General features: G+C 40.4%; 1 protein-coding gene across 10 annotated transcripts in view; it reads left to right on the plus strand.

Moving 5' to 3' along the window:
• NCKAP5 (NCK associated protein 5) overlaps positions 1–26,364 on the plus strand; it is a 1,117,154-nt gene that overhangs the window by 761,617 nt on the left and 329,173 nt on the right. For all 10 annotated transcript variants that reach the window (XR_011491008.1, XM_070476293.1, XM_070476296.1 and 7 more), the window contains one exon: positions 5,270–5,357. Coding sequence is in view for 9 of the 10 variants with exons in the window: in XM_070476293.1 (XP_070332394.1) it covers positions 5,270–5,357 (88 nt within the window). In the remaining variant the exon portion in view is untranslated. The remainder of the gene's footprint in view (positions 1–5,269; positions 5,358–26,364) is intronic.

A 26,364-nucleotide genomic window follows, 5' to 3' on the forward strand; every position in this document is an offset into this window, starting at 1 on the left:
AACCCTGCTAATAGGCATCCAATGAAAGACTTTCTTGTAAGCATTTCTCTTTTCTCCAGCAGATGTGAGAAGGATGCTTGTCCCCTTATGGCCTTTGACCTTGCAGGATGGTTACTGTTCTCTAAATGGGGTCATGTGGCATGATTTCATAAGGAGGAGGCTCCAGGAGAAGGAGAGGTGCTGCCCTGCCCCAGGTCCTTCAGCCTTCTTTCTGTTTGAACCACAGCCCCTTTCTTCTTGTCTTAAAGTGAAATTCAGTCATGGAGGTCTCCTTGCTTAAACTGATACACTTTCTCAAAATGAGAGGATTGGGAGTCAAATGCAGTAAAACACAAGGAGAAGCAATTTGCAAGTCACAGCAGCAGCTCTCGACAAACTGCACAGTGTAGATGAAGAGAATATGGCAGGCATTTTAGCAGAAGTGGGTGGGTTATGATCTTGAGGCCTCTCACATAAGAAAATATGAGGGACTATTGAAAAACTGCATTAGTGATTTCATTATTATTTTATGTAACTCATCAGCAAATATACAAGTTAAAGTATACTTCTTAAAAACAAAAAGCATGATCAGCTTTATGAGCCTTATGAGTTACTATGAGCCTTATGAGTTACTAATTTGATTTGGGGAGAGTGACTTCTTGTTTTTGTGTTCATTTTGTTCCATTTCTGTCAAAAGTGACGTACTAAACTGAATATTTGATCACAAGAGTCACAAAAGAACACTTCAGTCTAATGGTCTGATCAGTTCCCAGAGTGTCATTAGGCAAAAGAGAGGGCAAGATTTGGGGAGGAAGAAAGCAGTGTGGACGAGTTCACTTTCCTTTACCTGCTGTTAGAATAAATTGCTCCCAGAGTGCCCTGGGATCCTGTTTTCTAATAATCCTTTCATTATTGAATGAATGAAGTTCTTTAGGGCTCAAATCATATTCTCTAATTGTGACATTATTAGGTTGTTTCCTGCCTTGAAGAGATTCAGGAAACTATTATCTTTGAACATTTACTTCCAGAAGAATCTTCTTTTGTTGTGCAGAGAGACTGTCTCTGTAAGACATGGGTGCAGATCCACTGACAATTCCCCAGTCATGTGCTCTTTAAAAGGGAGTCTGTGACAAAGGTGGGTCCCTGGGCATAGGGAGATTTTGTTTCAAATTCTCACTGATCCAGCTCTTAGGTGGTTTTGAATTGTTATTCTCATGAATTCTTTTTTAATGTCCTTTTTTTCTAACTTTAAGTTTGTGCCCCTTTTAAGCAAAACCTTTTTTTCTTCCCCTAGAGAAAATACTATAGTGGTGGTGGTAATTAAGTGATATATATCATAAAACATGGAATCTGTTTTTAATTAAATACAGTTCTTACATTTTTATCTATGTTATCTAAAATATACTGTTTGCATATGAATTTAGTTTGTCTGATGTGTATAGGACTTAACTTTTAAAAAATAGTTCACTTAATAAATATTAAAATTTACTGCATCTCACCAAGTATAATTTTAGCCTAGGCAGTTTTTAGTTATGATAGTTACTTGACCCATACTCAGAGGATGAAAGGATTTAATTTCAGGTTAGACAGTTCAGTTCAGTCACTCAGTCGTGTCCGACTCAGGTTAGACAAAAGTGGGGAAAAAATCAGAACTAGAAGATGTTAATTAAGGTTAGTGTTTAATGATACGTTCAACAAATCAGCAACTTACAAGCAAGAAAACTCTGCCCATGCCTAACCTGGAGAAAGGAATTGGATTATTTTTAGTTCACATTTGGGAAGCGGATGGTGTTATTGTTCTGGGTGCAGACTAGACTCATATACCAGCTACCAAAATAATAAAACAAAATAAAGTGTCACTGGACATCACACTACAATGGATGGTGCTTTACAGTCTTTGATTTTTAAAATAAGGGAGTTTACTAAATGATAATCTCTTTTAAAAATGTCATTAGGGAGTAAATAATGGTATATTCTTATAAAGTTCAAAATATTTCTCTGTCACCAGATTCATAAAAGTTGTGAAAAGATGAGACAACTTAATTTTTTTTTTTTTTATCAAGAGTTGAGCTGAGCCCCTACAACTCTGTTCCAAGCTGTAGCTTAGATATATAACTGGTTTTAATTAATCATGAATTTGTGCCAGAAAAGTGTCCACAGTGGGGTCTAGGCTGCTTGAGATTCTATTTTAACAATTCTCTGTACACACCCTCATTTTTCTTTCTTAATTTTTAAACTGTGAAGTCAAGAAGAAAGGGGAGAAGGTGAATAAATGTTTTTCTTTTTGATCCAGCAACTCGTGCATAGAATTTTTAATTACACAGAAAAGATAACAGCAAGATATGCTCTGAAACAGAATTGTATTCTAATTTATTGATGACAGAGAAAAGATTTTATTTTAACTGAGTTTTACCTATTGGGTCATAATTAAGCCAAATTTGTATATAAATGATTAAAATAAGGATTGACATGAGAAAGACTTCCAGTCTCTTTGCGAAGGTAGGAAAAGAGTAGATTAATATTTAGGAGATGAGAGTCTAGTACCTGCTGAGTGATCTTGGGCAAGTTATTAACATTATCATTACCCTTCTCTTTTTCTTATTTAAAATGTTTGTATTTATTTATTTTGCTATGCACGTCTTATTTGCATCATGTAGGATTTTCAGTCTTCCTTGCAGCATGCAGTTTCTTTCAGCTGCAGCATGTGGAATCTAGTTCCCATACCAGGGATTAAACTCAGGCTCCCTGCTTTGGGCACTCAGTCTTAGCCACTGAACCACCAATGAAATCCCTACTTTTCTTGTTTATGATAGATTTAGCAAATACCATGGAAAATCTACTACCATTAAAGAGGTTGTTTCTGTTTCTATAAAATGAAATTAGGAAGTATTAAAAAAATTGGTTTTCATCACTTACTATTTCAGAATTTGTAGCTTCTTCACACCTGTTCTTTTCTCCTGAACTTACTTTGTCTTTTCTACCAGGCCTTTCTAACCTCTCCTCAGGTCAGAAATAATATTTTTGCTTTCTTGGGTTTAGCAGCTAATAGGTGTTCACAAATATAGCTCCTAATTAGCAGTTAAGACTCCTGTTTATTTAAAATCATTTCCTTGAATGTAAATAAAGCCTAGTGGGAAAAAGATGCTGTTTTTACAGTCATGAAAATAGTTTAATCCTAACTCCCTATCCAACTAACCATGATCGTGTAAGTAAGCCACGTAACCTTTCTGGGCCTCAGCTTTATCATCTACCACAGAGATATAATGATATTTTAAAAAGTGCATTGCCACTGCCATATGCTTATTCACATCTGACTCTTTGTGACCCCATGTACTGTAGCCTGTAAGGCTTCCCCGTCCATGAGATTCTCCAGGCAAGAATACTAGAGGGGTTGCTATATCCTCCTTCAGGGGATCTTTCCAGCCCAGGGATCAGACTCGCGTCTCCTGCATTACAGGCAGACTCTACCTACTGAGCTAAAAGTGCATTATAATGATTAATACATGAGAGAGTTCTTTGACAATTTTAAAGTACTACTTAATCATCATTAATAAAATGAGATATGTGAAACTATTGGGAACATTTTTGTTTTCCTGGATGGATTCACGAAGAGGTGGCTTGTGTAAATGTGCAAAAAAATCATTCTCTGCACACTCGTAATCAGTGTCCGTCATCTTCTCCAAATCCTGAAAGGATAATGGTTCCACTCCCTGAGAGGGCAGAATTTCCCCAATTACAACACAGGTTTGGATTAGCCCAGCTCATCTGCAGTGCCTTTTCTCTGCTGCTAAGTAATGATGCGCCATATGAGAAGCTGGCTTTCTGAACCACACTGCCTTGGTTACTGTAAGGGTCCTGCCACTTTCAGGAATTCATAGACCCTTACGGCCCCTAATTTGTCTTGCTAGATGCTCGAGTAAGAGAGAGGGCTTTGTCTACTTCTCCCTACAACTCTTCTGAGCTAGGATCATATTGAGTCTCTGGAATACATGCTTCAGGATGGGGCTTGAAGAGACCCGACTCAGGGTCTGGGCATAAGAGCGCTGTGTTCAGTGTGTTTCATTCGGGCAGCCTGCTCTCAGAATCCTCACGGATAAGTCCCAAGGACAAGGCCATTTGAATACAGTCTGAATATACATTTTCATTGCTTGTTACAGAGTAAGCATTTAATATTAAAAGAAAAAAAGGAATCAACCAGAGATTCATATAATAATGTCTTCTGAGTGTTTACTTTATCCAGAATTGAAGGATAAATTAAGAATATATGACATGGTTCTATACAAAATATTGTAATGTACTTCAGAGGATAAAGCATGCATACATGAAATCTGTGAGGATTAGAATGGAGAAATTTTAAATGAAAGGATAAGTATAGGGTTGTAAGAATTCACAGAAGTAGGGTACTAATAAGAAATCTCTTAGGAAGTAAAACTTGAGGTGGATTTTGAAAGATGGATGGCCCATGAGAAGACGAAAGGCTGTTGGCATCCCAGAAAGTAGTAACAGCTTGAGACAATGTCTGGAAATGGAAATGAGTGTGTGCATTTTACTCTTCTCTTTTGGGCTTAAGCGGGGAGGTATTGGGGAGGGGTACTTTGACTTGGGTACTTAATAAGGTTATGGCATACAATATATGGTATAATGTGACCCATAGAAATATTCATAAATGTGCATTAAGATGTATTCGTGAAGATATTTATTAATTGAAATAGCAAAAAATTTGAAGCAATTTAAAGTCCATCAGCAGAGGAATGTTTAAAAATTTATGGTACATTCACATTATGGAATACTAGGAAGTAGTTGAAAAGAATAAAGTAGATCTTTGTGTGCTGACATAGAAAGATCACCATGGAAAGATGTAATGGTATATTAATGGTGAAAATGCATTCATGTAGGATTTGTTGACTTTGAAAATTAATTTTTTAAATATCAAAAGAGTATTTCAGAAAGATTACTGGAGTGACATTGTGTCAAATTGAAAGTGAAGAGGGATGTTGGAAGATGTTTGCATGAGTACAGACATGAGAGTCCAAGGGTAGAGACCTGAATGGTAAACAGAAAGAGAGAGAAGCCAAGGCCACTCTGTAAAATGATTGTAGAGGACTTAGGACAGATTCTTAATACAGGGGATGAAGGAGAGAGGAGAGAAAAGAGACTTCTAGGCTTTAAGCTTAGGGAATCATTTGCTGAAGAATGATTTCTACTTACTGAATAAGACCCATGTTAATAGGAAACATTTCTTAAATTATTTTTTTATCTATCTATCTATTTTTGTTTGTTCATTTTTCAGGATGGAAGAAACTGTACGAAATCTACTACAGAGTCAAGGACCTCCAGAACAGAAAAAAGAAGAAACTGTTAATATAATGGTCTATCAGGTACAGCACATGTCTTGCTCTTGGCTGGGAACTGGCCAGCTTGTCTTGTTCAGATTTCTCTATCTCTGTCCACCCTAACCTGGAGATAAATAAGAAAGGATGGTCTCACCCCAGTGCCGAGAGCCACCCCAGTTACCTCTGTTTGAGGAATCCTATACACGTTTACTTCCTTCTTTCATTTCTTGTACTTTGTAAAAAAGAATCATAGATTTAGTTGTATGAGAGTGCAAAAAGTAAGTTTATAGTGATGCAGAGAGACCTACAGAAGTATTGCAGAATTCTGACCAGGGTTGTAAAAGAGGTATCTGGGAACAAAGGGGAGGGAGTACTTCTTTCTGTTCAGGGAGGTAAGGAATGCTTCTCGGTGCTCTCACATATGAGGTGGGCCTGAGGAATAGAAAAACAAGAGGAAGAACATTCCAGGCAGAGGGAAGCCTATGTAAAGGGGCAATGGGGTGAGTGTGCATGACAGGCTCCTGGAGAGGAAGACAATCCCAGGATGCTCAAGATCTGCTTGAGGTTATGCCTGTCTGCTCCGCTTATGCGTGCGGGCTTGCGCCTCAGGCCACATGAAGCCTATAGACATCCAAAGAGAGTCAGTGGTCAGTAGCCTAACAAGTTGTCACCTTTTGATAACCCTTATCCCCTGGTGCTTTAGCACTAGTAAAATGAGGGGCTTTCCTGGTGATCCATTGGTTAAGAAGCCACCTGCCAATGTAGGAGACATGGATTTGATCCCTGCTTCTAGAAAATCCCACATGCTGCATGGCAACCATATCCCTGCGCCCCATCTACTGAACCTAGAGCTCTGGAGCCTATGAGCTACAGCTGCTGAGCCCACGCACCACAACTACTGAAACTTGAGTGCCTGAAGCCGGTGCTCTGCAAGAGAAACGACCTCAATGAGAAGCCCTTGCACGGCAACTAGAGAGTAGGCCCTGCTGCTGCTGCTACTAAGTCACTTCAGTTGCGTCCGACTTTGTGCGACCCCATAGACGGCAGCCCACCAGGCTCCCCCGTCCCTGGGATTCTCCAGGCAAGAACACTGGAGCGGGTTGCCATTTCCTTCTCCAATGCATGAAAGTGAAAAGTGAAAGTCAGTCGTGTCCGACTCTCAGCAACCCCATGGACTGCAGCCTACCAGACTCCTCCGTCCATGGGGTTTTCAAGGCAAGAGTACTGGAGTGGGGTGCCATTGTCTTCTCCGAGAGAGTAGGCCCTGCTCTCCACAATTAGAGAAGCCAATGCACAGCAGTGAAGTCCCAGCATAGCCAAAAATAAATAAATCTTTAAAATAAAACAACACTATCAAGGTGACCAGGCCAGGAAGCTGGGCATCTAATCTGAGCATGACCCAAGTTGGTCACACAGATGAGAAGACTCTGACAGCAGAAAGAGGCCCAGGCATTTTATCTAGGTCAATGGAAGACTTTTATTGAAATGCCCTTAAAATCACAAATAAACACCCAATATCCATTGCACAACTATTCATAGACAGCTTTTTAAAGCTAAAAACGTCAAGGGAATGGGTCAAAGTTTAAGGTGATCACTGGGCAACCCCAGGTTTTCGCTAGCTAAGAAAGCAAGTGGGTTTGGAGAGGCAAAGAAAGGAACACAGGTGGTAAAGGTCATTTCACACTAGCTTCCCTGAATTCACAGGTTCTGAGCTCTGCAACCCAATTTATGATGACAATATTGAGAGGAATCTGATAATAAAAGTCACAGTATCATATAAAGTTAAGAAATCTAGGTAGAGTTAGCCTTAAGAAGTCTATGTGAGTGTTTAGTCTCTAAGTAATGTCTGACTCTTTGTGACCCGATGGACTGGAGCCCCCCGGCCCTCTGGTATTTTCCAGGCAAGAATACTGGAGTGAGTTTGCTGTTTCCTTCTCCAGGGCATCTTTCCGACTCAGGGATCAAATCTACCATCTCTTTGCCACTTACAGGCTGTTTCTCTACAGCTGAGCTACTGGGGAAGTCGCTAGTCTGTGTCCTAAATCATTGACTCTTGAGACATCTACAGGGCTACAATTTGACACCGGAGACAACTGTTCTCCATCTCCAGCGAAAACAATGCAAGGTGTTGACTTAAGTTAATTCAGAGGAGATTAAAGTTAGCTCCATAAAGACAGTAGAAAAACCACTGAAATCTATTTCTAGGGGAAAGGTTTAGATTCTTCTTGAGGCAGAAAATTGAAGTATAAGTAAAAAAAAAAAATATCAGATTGACTCTGCATTAAATGGTTCTGTTTAACCTTAAAGAATCATATTCTCTGCCCCCTGGTAACACCTCTGCCCTCATGGTAACACCTGGCTTCAGTTAGAACTAAGTGACTCAGCATCCCTTCTGTGCTTTTTCCAGTGTCCTCTCTGGGGCTCTGTTTCACCCAGGTTCTTATTTTCTCTTAATCATTCTTTGCTTATCTCTTTACCACTTATTAGCCAAATCTGTGGTGTAGACACTTACCATCAGAATTCATTTTATGAAACCAGAAGCTTCTTAGAAAAACAGAGACTTCTAAAAGTGTGTTTTAAAAGCTGTTTCCTCTTTGAGAGTTGTTCCTTGGGGGAGGGGCCCACTGTGGCGCTGACGAATGGCGAGCGGGCCCTCTCACCTCGCTGTAACCTTCCGGCGTTAGTGGTCTCGGGGTAACTGGTAACCATTGCCTGGTCATGTGTTGTGTGGTAATGGCACCCAACAATGGCTGCCTGCTAAGGGCTGTGCGCTGCCCCGCTCTGTTACAATTCCCCCCTTTTCGTTGATGCGTCTCAATTTTAAGGAGAATACCCGGGCCCATTCAGCCAATAGTCAATGGAGGGGTTGTCCTTAGGAGGAGAGTGAGGTAAGAGGCCTCAGGCCATAGGTGAGCGGGGAGGAGGCGAAGCCCAGGGAACAGGCTGGGGGTTGTGCCCTGCAGGGCCCCAGAGCTCTGGCCAAGGCTGTCCAGCCCTTGAGTTGGTGTTGAATCTCTCGCCCATCCCCACCTCTGTGACCTAATAGCAGTGGGAGTCTGCCTGGGTCTCGGCCTTTGGTGCCTGGCCTGTGCCATCTGAGGAGTCTGAGGACCAGATGGGTCCTGAACGCCTGGCTCCCTCAGCAACAACAGCTGGGCAGGGTCTGGGTGCATGGCCCTGGGGGACTGCCAGCTGAGATCCGCCTCCTCTCAGCCAGGACCTGGACCTTGACTGAGCACCCATCTCCTTGCATTGCCCTACAATAAACATTTCTCTACTCCAAACTCCAAAAAAAAAAAAAACAACGGAAAACTTCTTTCCTCTTAATAGTCCAGTCTGTTAGATTTGGGAAGTCAACTCTTCTCTCTAGAGAGGAGACAGTTACTAACATGAAATTCATGCTCCACAGAAGGAGTTTTTCAGCTATTGGTCTCATTGGCCTTAGGTTCATTATTAGGAAAATGGGAGAGGAATTTGGGTTATGAACCATAGAGGTCATTTATAAATTAAAAGTTATTTATTGAGTTTTTATTGTGAATTAGGCACAACTTTGTCCTCTGGGGATTCAGGACATGAGAACAGAGAGTCCCAGGGAGGTCCCTGTCACCTCAGTCATCAAAATGTTCTAAATATGGGAATAGAAGTAAAACCAGTTGTGCAAGTTGTATGTGATGAAGCCAGTGGACTGCATAGTTAACACTATCTGAGGTCGTAGTCTTTGGGGTAAGAGCTGGGAAATTTATTGTTTCATAATATGAAGGGTTATTGGCACACCTGACTCAAATTTTCCAACAGTAAGATTTCTCTGACATGAACCAGAGGCCCATGCAGAGTTGAGGTCCACAGGAAGGCCGAAGTGGGTTTTATTTTCCATTGTGGGAATGTTTGTCTTGAAGCTTTTATCTTTGAGTTAATATAGTAACAGTAGCGTAATAGCTTTCTAGGTTCCAGTCCCCTGCTAATTGCTGGCATGCATTGAAAGGTAGTCCTAGTTTGTTCAAGGGGCATGTTCCTGAAGACTTCTCAGAGTTGGTTACTTGTATCATTTAGAGCTTGTATAATTTCACCTAGACCTGCTGGAAAGTCAGTAGTTGTTTTTGTTCAGCAGCTAACACAAACCTGCCTGTGGCTATCAGTGGTTTCACCACCTTTGTCACTGTACACTTCCTGACTTTTTTTTAATTTGGAGAATATGCATAATTTCAAGGTTTGGGCATCAAGTGACATAAATAGCATTTTTATGTGATCACAGTTTAAAATATACCTAGTTCAGGGTCCCATTGACTGTGGACTGGATTGTAGCTTAGTCTCCACAACAACCGTGCAGCAAGTACTATCATTATCCCCACCTTACAGACGAGAACATAGGCTCCCAGAGATGAGCTCTTGCCCCAAAATGCAGCTGGAAGTAGCTTAGAAGGGATTTGAACCCTAGTTGGCCTGACTCCTTGGCCTTAAGTCCTTATGCAGATAAATTCTGGAGGGATGAAATCATGGAACCCAAGTTACTTTGCTAAATGGGACTTGAACCTAGGCCTTTCCACTGTCCACCTAAAGCTCTATCCATTCATTCATTTACTTGCTCCTTCATTCATATGAATTAGTTATTTACTTATGAAACTATGTATATTGTTTCCTGTTGTAGCAAACTTAATGGCTTAAAACTGCACAAATGTATTGTCTTATAATTCTGGAGGTCAGAGTCTAAAATCACAATAGCAGCAGGGCTACATTCTTTCTGGAGGTTTCAGGACAGAATTATCTCCTTGTTTTTTCCAGGTTCTAGCATTCTTTGGCTTTTGGCCTTTTCCTCCATCTTCAGAGTACATCACTGCAAACTCTGGTTCCATTATCATGTCTCCTTTTTTGGCCCATTCTCATAATCCAGGATAATCCCCCACCTCCAGATATTTAATTTAATCACATCTGCAAAGTCTCTTTTGCCATAGAAGGTAAAGGAAGCACATTCACAGGTTTTGAGGCTTGGTAGAAAGTGAACATTTAAGTGAGGGAACATTATTCTGTCTACTACAGTAAATAGCACATTAATCTAGCAGGCTGGAGGTACCTAGCTGACACCACGCTAAGTGCTGGAGATAGAAAGATGCCTTCTCTTGGAAAGCTCAGCTTACAGGATGCTGGAAACTAGGGAGGAAAGGCAGATAATTGAATACGTGCCACACTGTGATAGGAGCCCAGAGAGCAGCCTGCTTAAGTTCTGGGAACACAAAGGAAGATGCCACCACACCTACTGCTCTGCTCTCCCTGGAGACTCTGCTCCTGCGTAGGACTTCTTTTCAATAATCAATTTCCCTTTCCCTTTAGCCTCTGAGGTCATGAACTCAAGAGTCATGTGCACCACAGCCTGCCTTTCACAGAGCATCTTATATCTCTGGTATTTTAATACAACTGTGACTGTCAGGACACATGCGTTTGGTGCTTTTACAGTTGTCAGAGTGCTTACACAGAATGGGTCTCATTTGTTCGTTTTAGCAGTCTCTAAAGTAGATATTATCCTGCTCATTTTTAAGGATGAGTCTCAAAGAAGCCTGATTGAACTCTGGTAAATGCTAAGTAGTAGAACTAGAAAGAAATCTCAGCCTTTCCTAAGTGAGATACATGGAATGACTCTGAGAAGTTACCAGTGAGATAATCAGATGGTGCAGAAGGGAACAGACACAGACTTCCCTGCTCACAGAATCCTTGTCTCAAAATACAGAAAATCAGTGAAAGGAAAGTGAAATCAATTAATAAGCCATATAATATTTGTACCTGACATTTCTTTTGTGGGAGAGACAAGCCCATGTGTGAGAGAAATATTATCGATATGCGGAGGGAAAGTGACATGCCTAGCACCTTGGACAGATTCCTTTCATTACAGGAAAATAATAAAAGACTTCAAAGGATTTTCTGTAAAGGAGGCTGAAAAGGAGAAACATCTGCTGTTTCTCTCCTCTTCTCTTTCTTTCTCTAACTCATTTTTTCCTAGGCATTTGGGGGTTTCTTCTGTGTCATACAGTGTATTCCTGAAACCTCTGTAACCATTTCATTTAGTTGAGTAGTTTGGAAGCATATTAGATAAAACATTCATGATTCAATATGAGCAAGGGCAATTAAGCATAAATGAAATGGAGCAGTTTGTTGAGAGGCCATTACTCCTTCAGCTTCATCTGTCAAAATATTTCAACCTAGGCAACCTAAGATACAGAGAATCTTAATCCTGATGATACATTACCCATTAGAGTCCTCTTGTGTCTGTAGCTACCTTTTGTGTTGCTTTGTTGTAGCTGATAGATTTCTTCTTGTCTCTGCTTCTCTCTATGGAACATGAATTGAACCCACGTTAGCTCATTTATTTAGAAAGAAAAAAGTGGACAGGTAAGTGCAAACAGAAATGAGGGGTGGAAAGGGACCTGCATATGGATATAGCTTCTGCCACTAACATGACTTTTGACCTCAGATTGTGTGTGTGTATGTTGTGTGTGTGTGTGAATGAAGAGGTTTGGGACTAGGTTAGTAATCACAAACCCAAAAACCTACAGTTGCCAAATAATACAAATGTTTAAAATGGGCTAGGTATGAGAGCAATTGTGTGTCCTCTTGGAGGGTTACATACTATTTTCCCACTTTTGATAAGGAAATAGGTACAGAAAGATGTGGTGCTTGTTATTCAAAGGCAAAAAAGCCTTGGTTTTAAAAACCACAGTAACATCATACACCTGGTTTATTGTCAAAGGGCAATAGTGATGGACACTGTGGCAAACTGACCGAAGAGTCTGTCTGGTCTAAAGGCAGCAGTCACAGTCTCACTGCAGCAGATTCAGATGACTCAGAATGTAAACAATATGGACAGATGTTTCAAAAGAAGATGAGAGTTCAACTTTAATGAGCAGTTTCTTAATCCATAAATAATGGCTTGTATATATACATATATATATATATATATTTTTTTAATGCAGATTAAGTAAAACATGTGCTAGACTCAGGGCCACAACCCTCAGCACAGAAAAATGATTTTGTGTGTTTTTTCTTGCTCTTAGAACTCTGAGATTTTGATGCTTCTGTGCAACCCTGTGAGACCTGGTCTATACAAAGCACATCACCTACAACACCACGACCCCTGCTTCTAACACGTGCTGAGCAGCTATGTACTGGTCACAATCCAGTCATTTCACAAGTGTGAGGTCACTGAATTTTCACAGGAACCATTTGAAATGTCTCCATTTTACAAAAGAGGAAATGGAGGCACAGAGCTGTTAGACCGCCTGCCCAAAGTTACGTATCACCAGGGTTATGTCCCTTGAGTGACCTGGCACCCTCTTGGCAGGCAGAGTAGGTCGCCACACAGGTGGAGTGCGGAGCTTTGTCAGGAGGTGCCCTCGTCCCAGCAGTGCACCGCAGTGTTGTAACGGGGTCCACAGCCAGTTTTCTTCACCCCGTTACTCTGTGCATCTTTGTGGAGAGCCCTGGGCTGTGTGGCATCTGAGCCCAGCTCCATCTCTTCCAGTGATGGTCTAAGCTCAGTCATTGATCCCTTAGCCTGTGTTTAAAGCATTACTGTCTGATAGCCCAGTTATTTCCATCCTAAATGACCTAATTGAAAATCAAAATGAATTTTTCCTTAAATAGTTCCTTAAAAGGTAGTATTAGATGTGATTAAGCAGCTGATGCTTGGGGAAAGGAAATCTTTCTAGTCATTCTAAAATCTGTCAAACATCCAATACATATCCAGATTCTTTTATGTACCCAGAAAACATGTGACACAGGCTGGGGTCTTTCTTGTTGAAGCCTAAATCCTGCCTAGCAGAGATGTTAACATTAGTTCATAATTTAGAATTTTTAACTGAAGTGTAGTTGATTTACAATGTTGTGTTAGTTTCAGGTATACATCAAAGTGTGTAGGTTTTGTGTGTGTGTGTGTGTGTGTGTGTTTGCATACACACATATTCTTTTTCAGATTCTTTTTCCTTATAGATTATTACAAAATAATGAGTATCATTCTCTGTGCTATACAGTAAGTTATTATTGATCGTCTATTTTATATATAGTAATGTGTATATGTTAATCCCACACTCTTAATTTATCTCTCCCCTCCTCTTTTTGGTAATCATAATTTTTTTTTCTATGTCTTTGGGTCTGTTTCTGTTTTGTATTAAGTTCATTTGTACCATTTTTTTTTAGACTCCACATATAAGTGATATTTGCCTTTCTCTGTCTGACATACTTCGCTTAGTATTGTAACCCTAGGCTAGGTCCCGCCTTGTTGCTGCAAATGGTTTTCTTTTTATGGCTGAGTAACAAGCCATTGTATATACATACCACATCTTCTTTATCCATTCATCTTTGATGGACATTTAGGTTGCTTTCATGTCTTGGCTATTGTGAATAGTGTTTCTATGAACATTGAGATGCATGAATCTTTTCAAAATATGGTTTCCTCCAGGTATATGTCCAGGAGTGGGATTAATGGATCATATGGTAACTCTGCTTTTAGCTTTTTTTAGGAACCTCCATACTGCTCTCCATAGTGGCTTCACCAATTTACATTCCCATGGAAAGCGTAGGAGGGTTCCTTTTTCTCCACACCTTCTCCAGCATTTACAGTTTATAGATTTTTTTGATGATGTCTGTTCTGACCAGTGTGAGGTTATATCTCACTGTAATTTTATTTTGCATTTCTCTAGTAATTAGTGACATTGAGCATCTTTTCATGTGTCTTTTAGCCATCTGGATCTCTTCTTTGGAGAAATGTCTGTAAATGATTATTCTTATCAGAGATAGGATTTTTGTTTTGTTTGCTTTAAACTTTACCTTCTTTTCCTATAATTACTTAAATGTACTTTAGCCAAATAAAAAAATTTGAGTGCCCTGGAAAGAAAAGTTAGGGCTGAAAAATTAAATAATCACAAAAGATTCCTTTCTAAGAAATCTTTTCAAAGCAACACTATTCCTACTATATTTAAAAGTGTGGATTTCCAAGCTTCTAACATAATCTCATTTTGTTTTTGTGAACATATGTAAATGGAAAACAAAACTTCTCTTTGTGGTTCTCAGGAGCAGCAAAATTCCAGTCTCTGTTTCCTGGCTGAGTATACAGATCACCTTAGGAAACCTTAGATTCAGCTATGCAGGCAACTTTTTATATCTTCCTTAGAACGGTCTGTCTTTTTTTGGTTATTTCTGAGTCTGATGGGTCATTTTGATTTCTCTGGTCCACAGATGTGTTGGAGACCAGTGAGATACCTCAAAACCCATCCAAACCACTACCCTGATTTCCTCATTTTGCAAAGGAGGGGATGGAGATGAAGTTCAGAGTGTTACGTGCACTTGTACTGCATCTGTTCTGCCGATTCTTTCACTCACAGTACTTACTTCAGTAAATGCCCTGGCAGTTAATTAGCTAAGAGATTTGAACTCTTTAGAACTCTACAGAGAGCTTGCTGTAATTCATACTGGTTATTCAGAAGTGTTTGTTTCTTTCTTTTCCTTTTTTTTGCCTAAACAAAATGTGGTAAACAAATGCAAATCCATAGGTCACCAGTGAGTACATTCTGTGAGTACATTCTCCCCCCCTGGGGGGAAATGATTTTGATTTCATTGCCTCCCCAGTGGGGGGAAATGATCTGAAATTCAACTGAGTGTCTGTTGAGAGACTAGTTAAGTCTTTACACAGGTATTTATAAAATTCTGACACACAGTGGAATGGGAAATATTTTTATTGAGTGCTTTTATTTATGTGTATGGCCTGTAATCTCAGGAAGTCTCAAGTGCGTTTGATTCTGTTTGAAGAAATTTTGGCCTTTTCTCTGAATTGCTGTGAACTTTGAATTGCTGCTGAAGTGGATAATGGTAATAAAGGGAGTATTTTTATTGTGTGTTAAGTTTTAAAGGGCTGAAAATGTTCCTTGAGGAAGCGGTTTTCTTCCTTCCTCTTTTATTTTAAGGGGACATGTTCTGTTCATGTATTAAGTTTAGACAAAAGAGGGAGAATTTCTTAAAGGCAAAAAGTGTCATCAGTATGGTCAAACTCATTGTCCTTCGTAAAATATCCCTTTTCTCTTTGAGAGTATTCTGTATGATGAATGTATGACTTCACACCCTACAGAAGTACTTTCCAGAATTCCAGAAGTTTTGAAAACAATCTTTGTTAGCACACTGACTAAGGAGAGGGTTCACCTCTGTAATTTCAAAGTCTATGAAATACTTTGAAAGAAGTAGAGGGGCTTCAAATATCACTCAGAATTTTAGTAGTTACTTCTCTCCTTGGGAATTTTAAATTCCTGGTTTAATAGGGTTTGACTCTTCTTTCTCATTCTCAATTTCTGCCTGCATTCTATGTGCAGACATAAATACGTTCCCCGTTGGATATTTTGACCCAGAGTTGAACTCTTACCAAGTAAAAGCAGAATACGGACTCTCTGTTAAAACAAATATAACCTATGAATAAGATGGTGCCCTGAAAAATCACCTTCTCTTCCTATAGGTGAGCTGCTTTCCTCAGCTCATCCTAGCAGAGGGTTTTGGAAACCCCAAGTGGGGTCTCAGGTTGGGAGGTTGTGTGGGTAGAAATCAAAAGATGTTGCCCTTTCCTAAGTGTGTGGGTTGTCTAATACTTTGGGCACATCAGATCATCAACCAGTCATATCAGTTATTTCTTCCTCTTAGAAAATAGATGAATTTGAACAGAGCAAAATCATGATGATACCAATCCTTGAACTTTGATCCTATTTTCTTAACTCACCTGAGGCTACAAAACAAAAATTTTCTTGTTTTTTAGGGCTTGGCTTATCAATGCTTTATGAAATGGAGATAAAATTATGTGTATGGAAAAATGGACAATGTTGGAATTAGAAAATAGTAAAGAAAGTGGAAAGTGCTTGCTAGGAGAAAAAAACTTTTATTGCTGAAATCTCTCTTATACTGTAACCTTTCAGCTATATTGTCCTTATTGATCTTGCCTGCACAGTCAACACAGCATGGCAATGAAGAAGAATCACTGAATATGGGCTGAGAGGAAGATGGTCTGGCCAGGGGTCTGCAGTCTGCATTGAAGCAGTCTGGACATTTCAGGGGAGCTAAACCCAGGATCATGTTGCCTGACATGATTGGCCTTTTTAATGATATCTTCTCCCATCATGCAATTTTGTCATCCCTGTACCCTATCTACCAATATTTTCTCACTCAGATACGTTTCTCTGAAATTTCATCCATTAAAATATCATTCTATGTAAGAAATAAAGAGTCAAGAAGATAAATATTTAAGGGAAGGTCCTTCAGATGTTAGCGGGAACCAGTTATATCTGTATGCTTTGCTCTATCAACTCATCTCAGAAAACTGGAACTTGGAGCTTGAGAGATGAAAGGAAAGGAGACAGGAAAATAATTTTCCTAGAGTAATTTAGGAGCTTATAATCCTCTATGTTTATTAAGTCTGCCTGAGGCTACACCATGGAGAGAAGTGCCAAGGGAAAGAAGTGTTAGGAAGCCGCATAGGGGTACAGAAGGGAAAAGAAAGTCAGCAAAATCAATTTGCAGATTTCCACCGTCATTTCTATGGCTTGCCAAGTGCTGTGCTGTGCTGTTCTTAGTTTCTTAGTCACATCTGACTCTTGCGACCCACCAGGCTCCTCTGCCCATTGGGATTCTCCAGGCAAGAGTACTGGAGTGGGTGGCCATGCTCTCCTCCAGGGGATCTTGCCAACCCAGGGATTGAACCACATCTCCCACACTGCAGGCAGATTCTTCACTGTCTCAGCCACCAGGGAAGCCCAAGAATACTGGAGTAGGTAGCCTATCCCTTCTCCAGGGGATCTTCCCAACCCAGGAATTGAACTGGCATCTCCTTTGCTAAGTGCTATATACATACAAAGGAGAGTGAAACCTCTTTGTCTTCCTGCCATGATACTCTTAGAACCCAAATATCAGGCTGATACTGTCATGCTGTGGGTCTGGTCTACTACCCTAATGTCATTACTGCATACTTTCTGTGAAATTCACCAGGTATCAAACTGAGAAGTTCAAAGGAAATTTTAGAGTAAGCATATTAAGTCAGGTCTTATAATGACTTATATTCTTCTCTTACCTGTTTAAATAAACAGGCAAGTATTTATAAACAATTCATGATGATTCCTTTGTTTTGTAAACCAATCAAAATATATGTTTTTTCAAATGCATTCTGTTGGGTAGGTTTACCACTGCACCCTGATAAATTTTGTGTCTATGCTAAATTAATGTAGCAGAATAAATTCATTTCTCCCCATTAAAGCCAAGTCTATACCTTAGTCTGAATTAGTAAGCTTCTATTGTAAGTGATGATCTGGAAACAATGCCATTGCAAGTGTTCTTCAACAATCATTTTTTATTTCATTTACAAAATAACTGTAAATATAATCCTTAAGATATGAATTAGGCTGTATTTCTCTTGAGTCAGTTCAGTTCAGTCGCTCAGACATGTCTGACTTTGCAACCCCATGAACCTCAGCACACCAGGCCTCCCTGTTCATCACCAACTCCTAGAGTCTACCCAAACCCATGTCCATTGAGTCAGTGATGCCATCCAACCATCTCATCCTCTGTCATCCCCTTCTCCTCCTGCCCTCAATCTTTCCCAGCATCAGGGTCTTTTCAAATGAGTCAACTCTTTGCATCAGGTGGCCAAAGTATTGGAGTTTCAGCTTCAACATGAAACTTCCAATGAACACCCAGGACTGATCTCCTTTAGGATGGACTGGTTGAATCTCCTTGCAGTCCAAGGGACTCTGCAAGAGTCTTCTCCAACACAACAGTTCAAAAGCATCATTTCTTCAGTGCTCAGCTTTCTTTATAGTCCAACTCTCACATCCATACATTGCCACTGGAAAAGTCATAGCCTTGACTAGGTGGATCTTTGTTGACAAAGTAATGTCTCTGCTTTTTAATATGCTGTCTAAGTTGGTCATAACTTTCCTTCCAAGGAGTAAGCATCTTTTAATTTCATGGCTGCAATCACCATCTGCAGTGATTTTGGAGCTCAGAAAAATAAAGTCAGCCACTGTTTCCACTCTTTCCCCATCTATTTGCCATGAAGTGATGGGACCGGATGCCATGATCTTAGTTTTCTGAATGTTGAGCTTTAAGCCAACTTTTTCACTCTCCTCTTTCACTTTCATCAAGAAGCTCTTTAGTTCCTCTTCACTTTCTGCCATATGGTGGTGTCATCTGCATATCTGAGGTTATTGATATTTCTCTCAGCAATCTTGATTCCAGCTTGTGCTTCCTCCAGCCCAGAGTTTCTCATGATGTACTCTGCATGTAAGTTAAATAAGCAGGTTGACAATATACAGCCTTGATGTACTCCTTTTCCTGTTTGGAACCAGTCTGTTGTTCCTTGTCCAGTTCTAACTGTTGCTTCCTGACCTGCATACAGGTTTCTCAAGAGACAGATCAGGTGGTCTGGTATTCCCATCTCTTTCAGAATTTTCCACAGTTTATTGTGGTCCACACAGTCAAAGGCTTCGGCATAGTCAATAAAGCAGAAATAGATGTTTTTCTGGAACTCTCTTGCTTTTTCCATGATCCAGCCGATGTTGGCAATTTGATTTCTGGTTCCTCTGCCTTTTCTAAAACCAGCTTGAACATCTTGAGTAATTATGTCTAATTTTTTCTAATCCAACTATTATTGGATAATTTCTTCTCTTTAAATTTTTATTACCTCTTCTCTCCAGAGCATTTAAACATCAACACTGGAGGATCAGTAGTCAAAATTTCCACAGTAATAATTAGTATATACAGCTTATAGTTTCACAGCATCATCTGATTTGATCCTCGTATTAACCTTTCAAAATAGGAAGGTCAAAAAGTTCAAGTACACTTTACAGATGAAGAAACTGAGTTCTGCAGAGGTGGTTGACTTACAGGTGTCATACGGTGTCAGGCACGGTACACTTGGTCTTTTTATTCCGAGTCCTATAGTCTTGCAGGGTAGCATTAGTTACATTCTCTGCTAGTGGTCCTCATGTTTGATTGTGCCTTGTAATCATCTGAAGAGTTAAAAAAATTTGTGATGTCCTGGTTCCATCCCAGTGATTCTGATTTCATTGATCAAGGGTGTGGCATGAGGATTTTTTATAATCTTCACAGACCAATTCTAATGTGATCTGGGTTGAGAACCACTGTGCTACAAGGCATTATATTCAGCTGTATATTTTTCCTTTCTTGTTCATCATGGTAAAAGTTCTTCCAACCAGGGTCTTATTTTCATTAACGTATCACCAGCATTTTCCTCAACGTAGCCAACCTCCTGGCTCATGTTTAGGAAGCACATTGAGCTTCTCGGGAAGGTAAGAGTTGAGTTACTCACATGTGGGCTGGCGTGCGTGCTCAGTCGTGTCCGCCTCTTTGCGACCCCATGGACTGTAGCCCACCAGGCTCCTCCGCCCATGGAATTTTCTAGGCAAGAATACTGGAGTGGGTTGCCATTTCCTACTCCAGGGGATCTTCCCAACCCAGGGACTGAACCTGTCTCCTGCGTCGGCACACAGATCCTTCACCACTACACCACATGGGAAGCCCTGAGTTGGTCCTTAAAAGAGATTAAAATTCAGATAAATGGAAAGGTTCTTTTGTTCTGTGTGTACTCTGATGAGAGACAGCAAAGGATTGTGGGTATTCTGGTGAGGTACCGCAGAGTGGGTATTATGCGAGTATTCCACTGAAGTATAGCAGAGGGTTATGAGGATTCCAGTGGAGTAGAGCAGAGGATTATGGGCACTCTGGTGAGAGAAATCAGAGGATTATGGGTAAGCTTAAAGGCTTTGGAGGCCAGTAGTGTGGATTCACATCCTGACTGAGCCACTTACAAGCTATGTGATATTTGAAAATTTACTTAACCCCTTGGGATCTTAAGGACCTTACCCTCAGTCATATTCACTCCACGGGTTGGTAGTGAGCTCATTGCTGAGGAGGCAGTGAGGGGCCAGAAAATGGCCGAGACTTTGGGAGACCATGAGGACATGGAACCGGTAGGTAGGTCAGTCAGTCACTCAGGAAAATGATAGGGGCAGCTTGGCCCAGTCCAGAGGCCCCCCAGCTGGATGGAGTGAGAACTAGTGGACATGCCTGAGGAGACAGACGTGTTGAAGAAAACTCTGCTGGTAGGAAGACCTTACTGGAAATGGAAAATTATCTCCTTTGCATAAATAGGAGGGACCCATGAGCACAAAGAAAAAAAGACAGGATTCTAAATTCATCCTAATTAGTGTTGCCTGTTAACTGAGCTTGAGGCTTATTTTCCTTTTTAAAAATTCTAACGATTAGGTAGTTTTAGAGAATTACTAAACTAAGACTTTGTCCTTGGCATAATGGAAGGCAGGCCCTGGAAGGGACAGTATAAACTTGTCAGCAAGAATGTGGTCAACTGGGCCCTAGAGGCTGATCCTCAAAATGAGTTCCTCACACTTCTCTCAGCCTAACAAATTCAAAACCTTCCACTTGGAGCTGATTTTCCAGAGTGACCTGAACTATAATTGCTTCTGACTCTTTTGTGGGTGTCTGAGATCATTGTGGACACACAAAGCCAGCTGAGTTTGACGGGCTGAGAGGCTGAGAGAACTGGGCAGCTTGACCAGGTAGCAAGAGCTGCAGCCGCAGTGCTTCTGGGCGAGTGTCTTTAGTGATGGGGGCATCAGTAAAGGGTAACTTGGTATCTTGGAGCCCCAGGGCTGCTTGGAAGGGGTTGGATCATCTTGGGCAGCCGGGAACATCGGCCATTTTTTACCAGCTCTTTATTGTGATGTTGCTGCGTACGGGGTAGCCAGCCTTTGTCATTCCTGATTTTCTCAGGAATCAGTTGTGGTGTGACACATGAAAGTCAGTCAGTGTATAGAGATGAACAGGATATTTAACAAGTCTAAGGTGCTCAGAAAGAGGAAAGTTACCTCCAATATCCAGCCACATCATTTTGCACCTGAGGGAACAATGTCACTGAAAACCAGGGGCCTTACTAAGGCACCACTGCCTGTGAGTGCCACACCTGGGATGAGAAGTCAGCTCAGTAGCTAGTTGTATGTTTCATCCCTCCCTATGGCAATATAAAATGGCTTAGTACTGAGGTGACCATCTCGGGGATGTAGGAGTAAGTTGGGAGACCTCTGGCCTTTGTCTCAGGCACCAGAACATGTCTGGTTCATTACTTTTTAAATGTACATATTTTGCATGAAGAAAATGCTTACTCTTAAGTTTTTGATTCACATTTATATTAATATTACTTTTCGTGTGTGTGTATGTATTCTGACTTTTCTGATTGTCTCTTAGAATCATGCTTATTTCTTGCTAATTTATCTGAATTGCCTTTCCTCTCTTACCAAGATGAATCATCTGGCAGGGTTACAGGTGTCTTCAAGTAGCTCTTTGTCTGTCTACACCCACTGTGGCTGTGAGCAGCTTGTCAGGATGTACATCCCACTCAGTGACAAAGAAGCACCTCAAGTGATAACTTTCTGCCGCTTTCAGGGGTTAGGGATAAAAATAAGAGTTTTAATGTCAAAAAGCATACCAGGACAATACTGCTAGCAAAATTTCTTCCGTAAAATCCTCAAACAGTTGGGCCCTATGCTGTGCCTTGGGTTTTGCCTGACTAAAGAGAGCAGGTATTATGTAAATTTTTTTAGAAAAAAATGTAATATTCTTGCTTTATCTTAAAGTTCCATTTAGGTGCAAATAAGTGAAGCTACTCTCTGTTCTGACATGAGCCCCCAAGAGAATTAACTAGATAATTCATCTCTGACTTTCAAAGTACAACTAATGTACCTCATTAGAGCTTTTCTTTTAGGTAACTCCAGGAAAGAGGAAGCAGGGAGGAACTGAGTATCTTGATTAGGAGTGTGTGAGTCTCCAGAAATCCCCAGGGCACTTTAGGATAGATAGTTACATGGCATACAATATGGGCTTCTGGGTGAGATCCTTGTGCTGTGCTGTCCCTTAAAGGATAAACAAACAAACTCTTATTTTCTTGGAGTGGAAATCAATATATTGGTGCTTTACCTATTATGCAAATCTTCCATTAGTCCATTGCTTCTTGTTTCTATTAGCAAAATACTGGCTTAAAAATAGTTTCCTGTTGAAAGTACTTAAGAATATTTAGGTAGTTCAGCATTGAACTTGAGCACAATGTCGTCAGAAGTAAATTGTGGTGATGTCATTCCTTATTCACCCACTCCAGTACTCTTGCCTGGAAAATCCCATGCACAGAGGAGCCTGGTAGGCATGGGGTCACTAAGAGTCGGACATGACTGAGCAACTTCACTTTCACTTTTCACTTTCATGCATTGGAGAAGGAAATGGCAACCCACTCCAGTGTTCTTGCCTGGAGAATCCCAGGACTGGGAAAGCCTGGTAGACTGCTGTCTGTGGGGTTGCACAGAGTCAGACACAACTGAAGTGACTTAGCAGCAGTAGCAGCAGCAGCATTCCTTATTCAGCATCATCACACCAACAACATTGGACATTTATTGAATGCCTTTTGTGTTTTGCAAGGTGTGATGATGGGGATGTGATTTATAAAACCTTCCAACCTCCGAGACTCTTACATTATAACTGGGACCTAGTAAACTGCATATAACACCTATTTATTGAATTTGGAATGATAAGTTTTCTTCTCCATGTTGTTGTTCAGTTGTAAGTCATGTCTGACTGCGACCCCATAGGCTCCAGCACCTCAGGCTCTCCTGTCCTTCTTTATCTCCTGGAGTTTGCTCAAACTCATGTCCATTGAGTTGGTGATGCCATCCAGCAATTTCATCCTCTGTCACCCCCTTCTCTTCCTGCCTTCAGTCTTTCCCAGCATCAGAGTCTTTTCCAATGAGTCGGCTCTTTGCATCAGGCGGCCTAAGTATCAGCTGGATGCTGAGCTCCAGCTTCAGCATCAGTCCTTCCAATAAATATTCAGGGTTGATTTCCTTTAGGATTGACTGCTTTGATCTCCTTGCTGTCCAAGAGACTCTCAAGACATTTCTCCAGCACTACATTTTTTTTTTCAGGTTGTCATATGTGAATTCCATATTTTTAAAATTTATTTATTTTAATTGGAGGCTAATTACTTTACAGTATTATAGTGGTTTTTGCCATACATTGACATGAATCAGTCATGGGTGAACATGTGTTCCCCATCCTGAACCCCCCCTCTCCCCTCCCTCCCCATCCCATCCCTCACAGTCATCCCAGTGGCACCAGCACCGAGCACCCTGTCTCATGCTTCGAACCTGGACTGGTGATCTATTTCACATACATGATTCAATGCTATTCTCTCAAATCATCCCACCCTTGCCTTCTCCCACAGAGTCCAAAAGTCTGTTCTTTACATCTGTGTCTCTTTTGCTGTCTCACATATAGGGTCATTGTTACCATCTTTCTAAATTCCATATATATATGTTAATATTACTGTATTGATGTTTTTCTTTCTGACTTCACTCTGTATAATAGGCTCCAGTTTCATCCACCTCATTAGAACTGATTCAAATGCATTCTTTTTAATAGTTGAGTAATATTCCATTGTGTATATGTACCACAGCTTTCTTATCCATTCATCTGCTGATGGACATCTAGGTTGCTTCCAGGTCCTGGCTATTGTAAACAGTCCAGCAGTACATTTTGAAAGCATTGATTCTTTGCTGCTCAGCCTTCTTTATGGCCCATCTCTCAAATTAGTACATGACTGATCGAAAAACTATAGCTGTGACTATGTGCACATTTGTCAGAAAAGTGATGTCTCTGCTTTGAACTGTTACTTTTTATAATAATAATAGTATTGTATTTGAACACTTAGTCATTTCTTAGCAGAGACTTGTCAGTTCAGTTCAGTTTAACAAATTCAGATGATACATAAATATGGACCTGGCAATAATTGTCAATAAAGAATAGTATTGATCATATTTTCTGAAACAAAAATTTGTATATGTTGGTTATCTGACACTGTATATTTATAGGGACAGTGAGATAGAAATATTTTTAAATTGCTTAAATTTTCTTTTAAAATTCTGTCTGGGAATTGCAAACATGACTGTTGAGATGTATATAAAGACATCAGTAATAAAGGCACCCACCCACCACTGACTAGTTAAGGACTGAATAATTTGTTCATTTTGGGATGGCCTGGAAAAGAAAATGGCACCCCACTCCAGTACTCTTGCCTGAAAAATCCCATGGATGAAGGAGCCTGGTAGGCTACAGTCCATGGGATCGCAAAGAGTTGGACACGACTGAGCGACTTCACTTCACTTTGCTGAGCCCAGGCGCTTTCCTCTGGAGGCTATCTGGCTCTTCTGTTCCATGAATTCTCTCTGAAAGCTAGGAAGATGGGAGAAAGGGAGCAGAAGAGGAAAAAGAGAGATTTTGAATGCAAATTTTGATGTTAACTTATGAATTGTATTTAATGATGTCCAAACATTCAAGTGTAGCCGCTGACTACTGAAATTCTCCACCTACACAACATTCTTAGCATTTTTGGTTTCTTTCTGCTTGAGTTACACAGACAACTATTTATGAGCTACAAGGACATCATTTCTGTTGTTGTTTTTTTTTTTTTAGATTTCTTACCACCTGAAGCATGCCTATAATGAAAATTACAGCTCACTTTTTCACATCATCCTATTCCACAGTAGAGTTTTCCTTTAAAGTGTTTTTGGAATTGAACTTTTTTTAAAGGGAAATAAATGTTGCTGATAGATGGAACAGGCAATAAAAGCATCATCGGAAAATTTATTAATGTACCTTCACAGAGCTGTTCAATATGGAAGATAGTTGGCAGTATTGAGGAGTGTTTTGAGTGAAGAATAATGTGGAGTAGATGTGAATTGATACGCCAATGGTCGTGGTTCATATTAGAGACATACAGAAAACACTTTGTTCTCTTATCCATCATGCACATTTAATCTTGGGGATTTTACTGTGTGCTGAGTTCACTTTGTAAGTCAAATCCAGGGATGAAAAAGAAGAGTTTTATATGTTTTGCCTGACAGTACTAATGTTAAACTGTGAACAAATTGGATGTTCTTTTAAAACCCTGTGATTTATTTGACGTTATGTTTCCCCCCTTAAAATTTAGTATGCTAGTCCTGAACAAAAGCTGCTAGCAATCCCTGGGAATGTTGTTATGGTGTTTGCTGAAGTGCTAGCTAAAGTGACAATATATTCTGTGCACTCTCCCCACCACCAGACAACAAATGAGTAAGTAAATCAGAGGCTGAAGCCACCAGGGCTCATTGGGGCAGCTGTCAGCTAGACGGCTGTCCTCTACATTTACTTACAAACACAGTAGGTATGTGTTTCTGCTTTGAATTAATTGAATCATTGTTAACTATGGAAATGGTTGTGGTTTGTTAAATCTGCTGTGCTGATGGTCATCTGAGGCCAGATCCAATATTTCTGATAAAATCACCTGCTCCCTGGATAAATGACCAGAGAACCTTGCGAAGATGTGGTCTCGCAGCATGGCCCATGGTTGGATAAAGATTACAGACTCTCAGAATTAACAGTAGGGACAGGTCTATAGGTACATGGGAAAGTCCAAAAGAAGTAACTGGACCTGTAGAAAGAGCATGACACTTGAAATTGCGCTGTAATTAAATTCTGACTGTGCCACTAAATATTAACAGGACTCTTCGTAACCTATTGGCCTTCCCTAGCAGCTCAGATGGTAAAGAATCTGCCTACAATGCAGGAGAACTGGGTTCAGTTCCTGAGTTCGGAAGATCCCCTTTAGAAGGGCATGGCAAGCCACTCCAGTATTCTTGCCTAGAGAATCTCTTGGATATAGGAGCCTTGAGGCTTCAGTCCATGGGGTCACAAAGAGTTGGACACAACTGAGCGACTAACAGTTATACTTTTGTAACCTATTGGAGCCTCTTTTTTTGTCTATAAGGGGAGTCCAGGATATTTGTCCTATGTCCCCATGGCAGTGAGTAGTTTAAATGATATGCATGAGGTGATTTGGCTTAACTCTGAAGTATTCTACAAATATTAGATGCTATTTATGTCTTTTGTGTTCTGGAAAGGACTTAATGTTTTATACTAACACTAC

The sequence above is a fragment of the Odocoileus virginianus genome, chromosome 13, assembly GCF_023699985.2.
Source record: "Odocoileus virginianus isolate 20LAN1187 ecotype Illinois chromosome 13, Ovbor_1.2, whole genome shotgun sequence".
Classification (NCBI taxonomy): domain Eukaryota; kingdom Metazoa; phylum Chordata; class Mammalia; order Artiodactyla; family Cervidae; genus Odocoileus; species Odocoileus virginianus.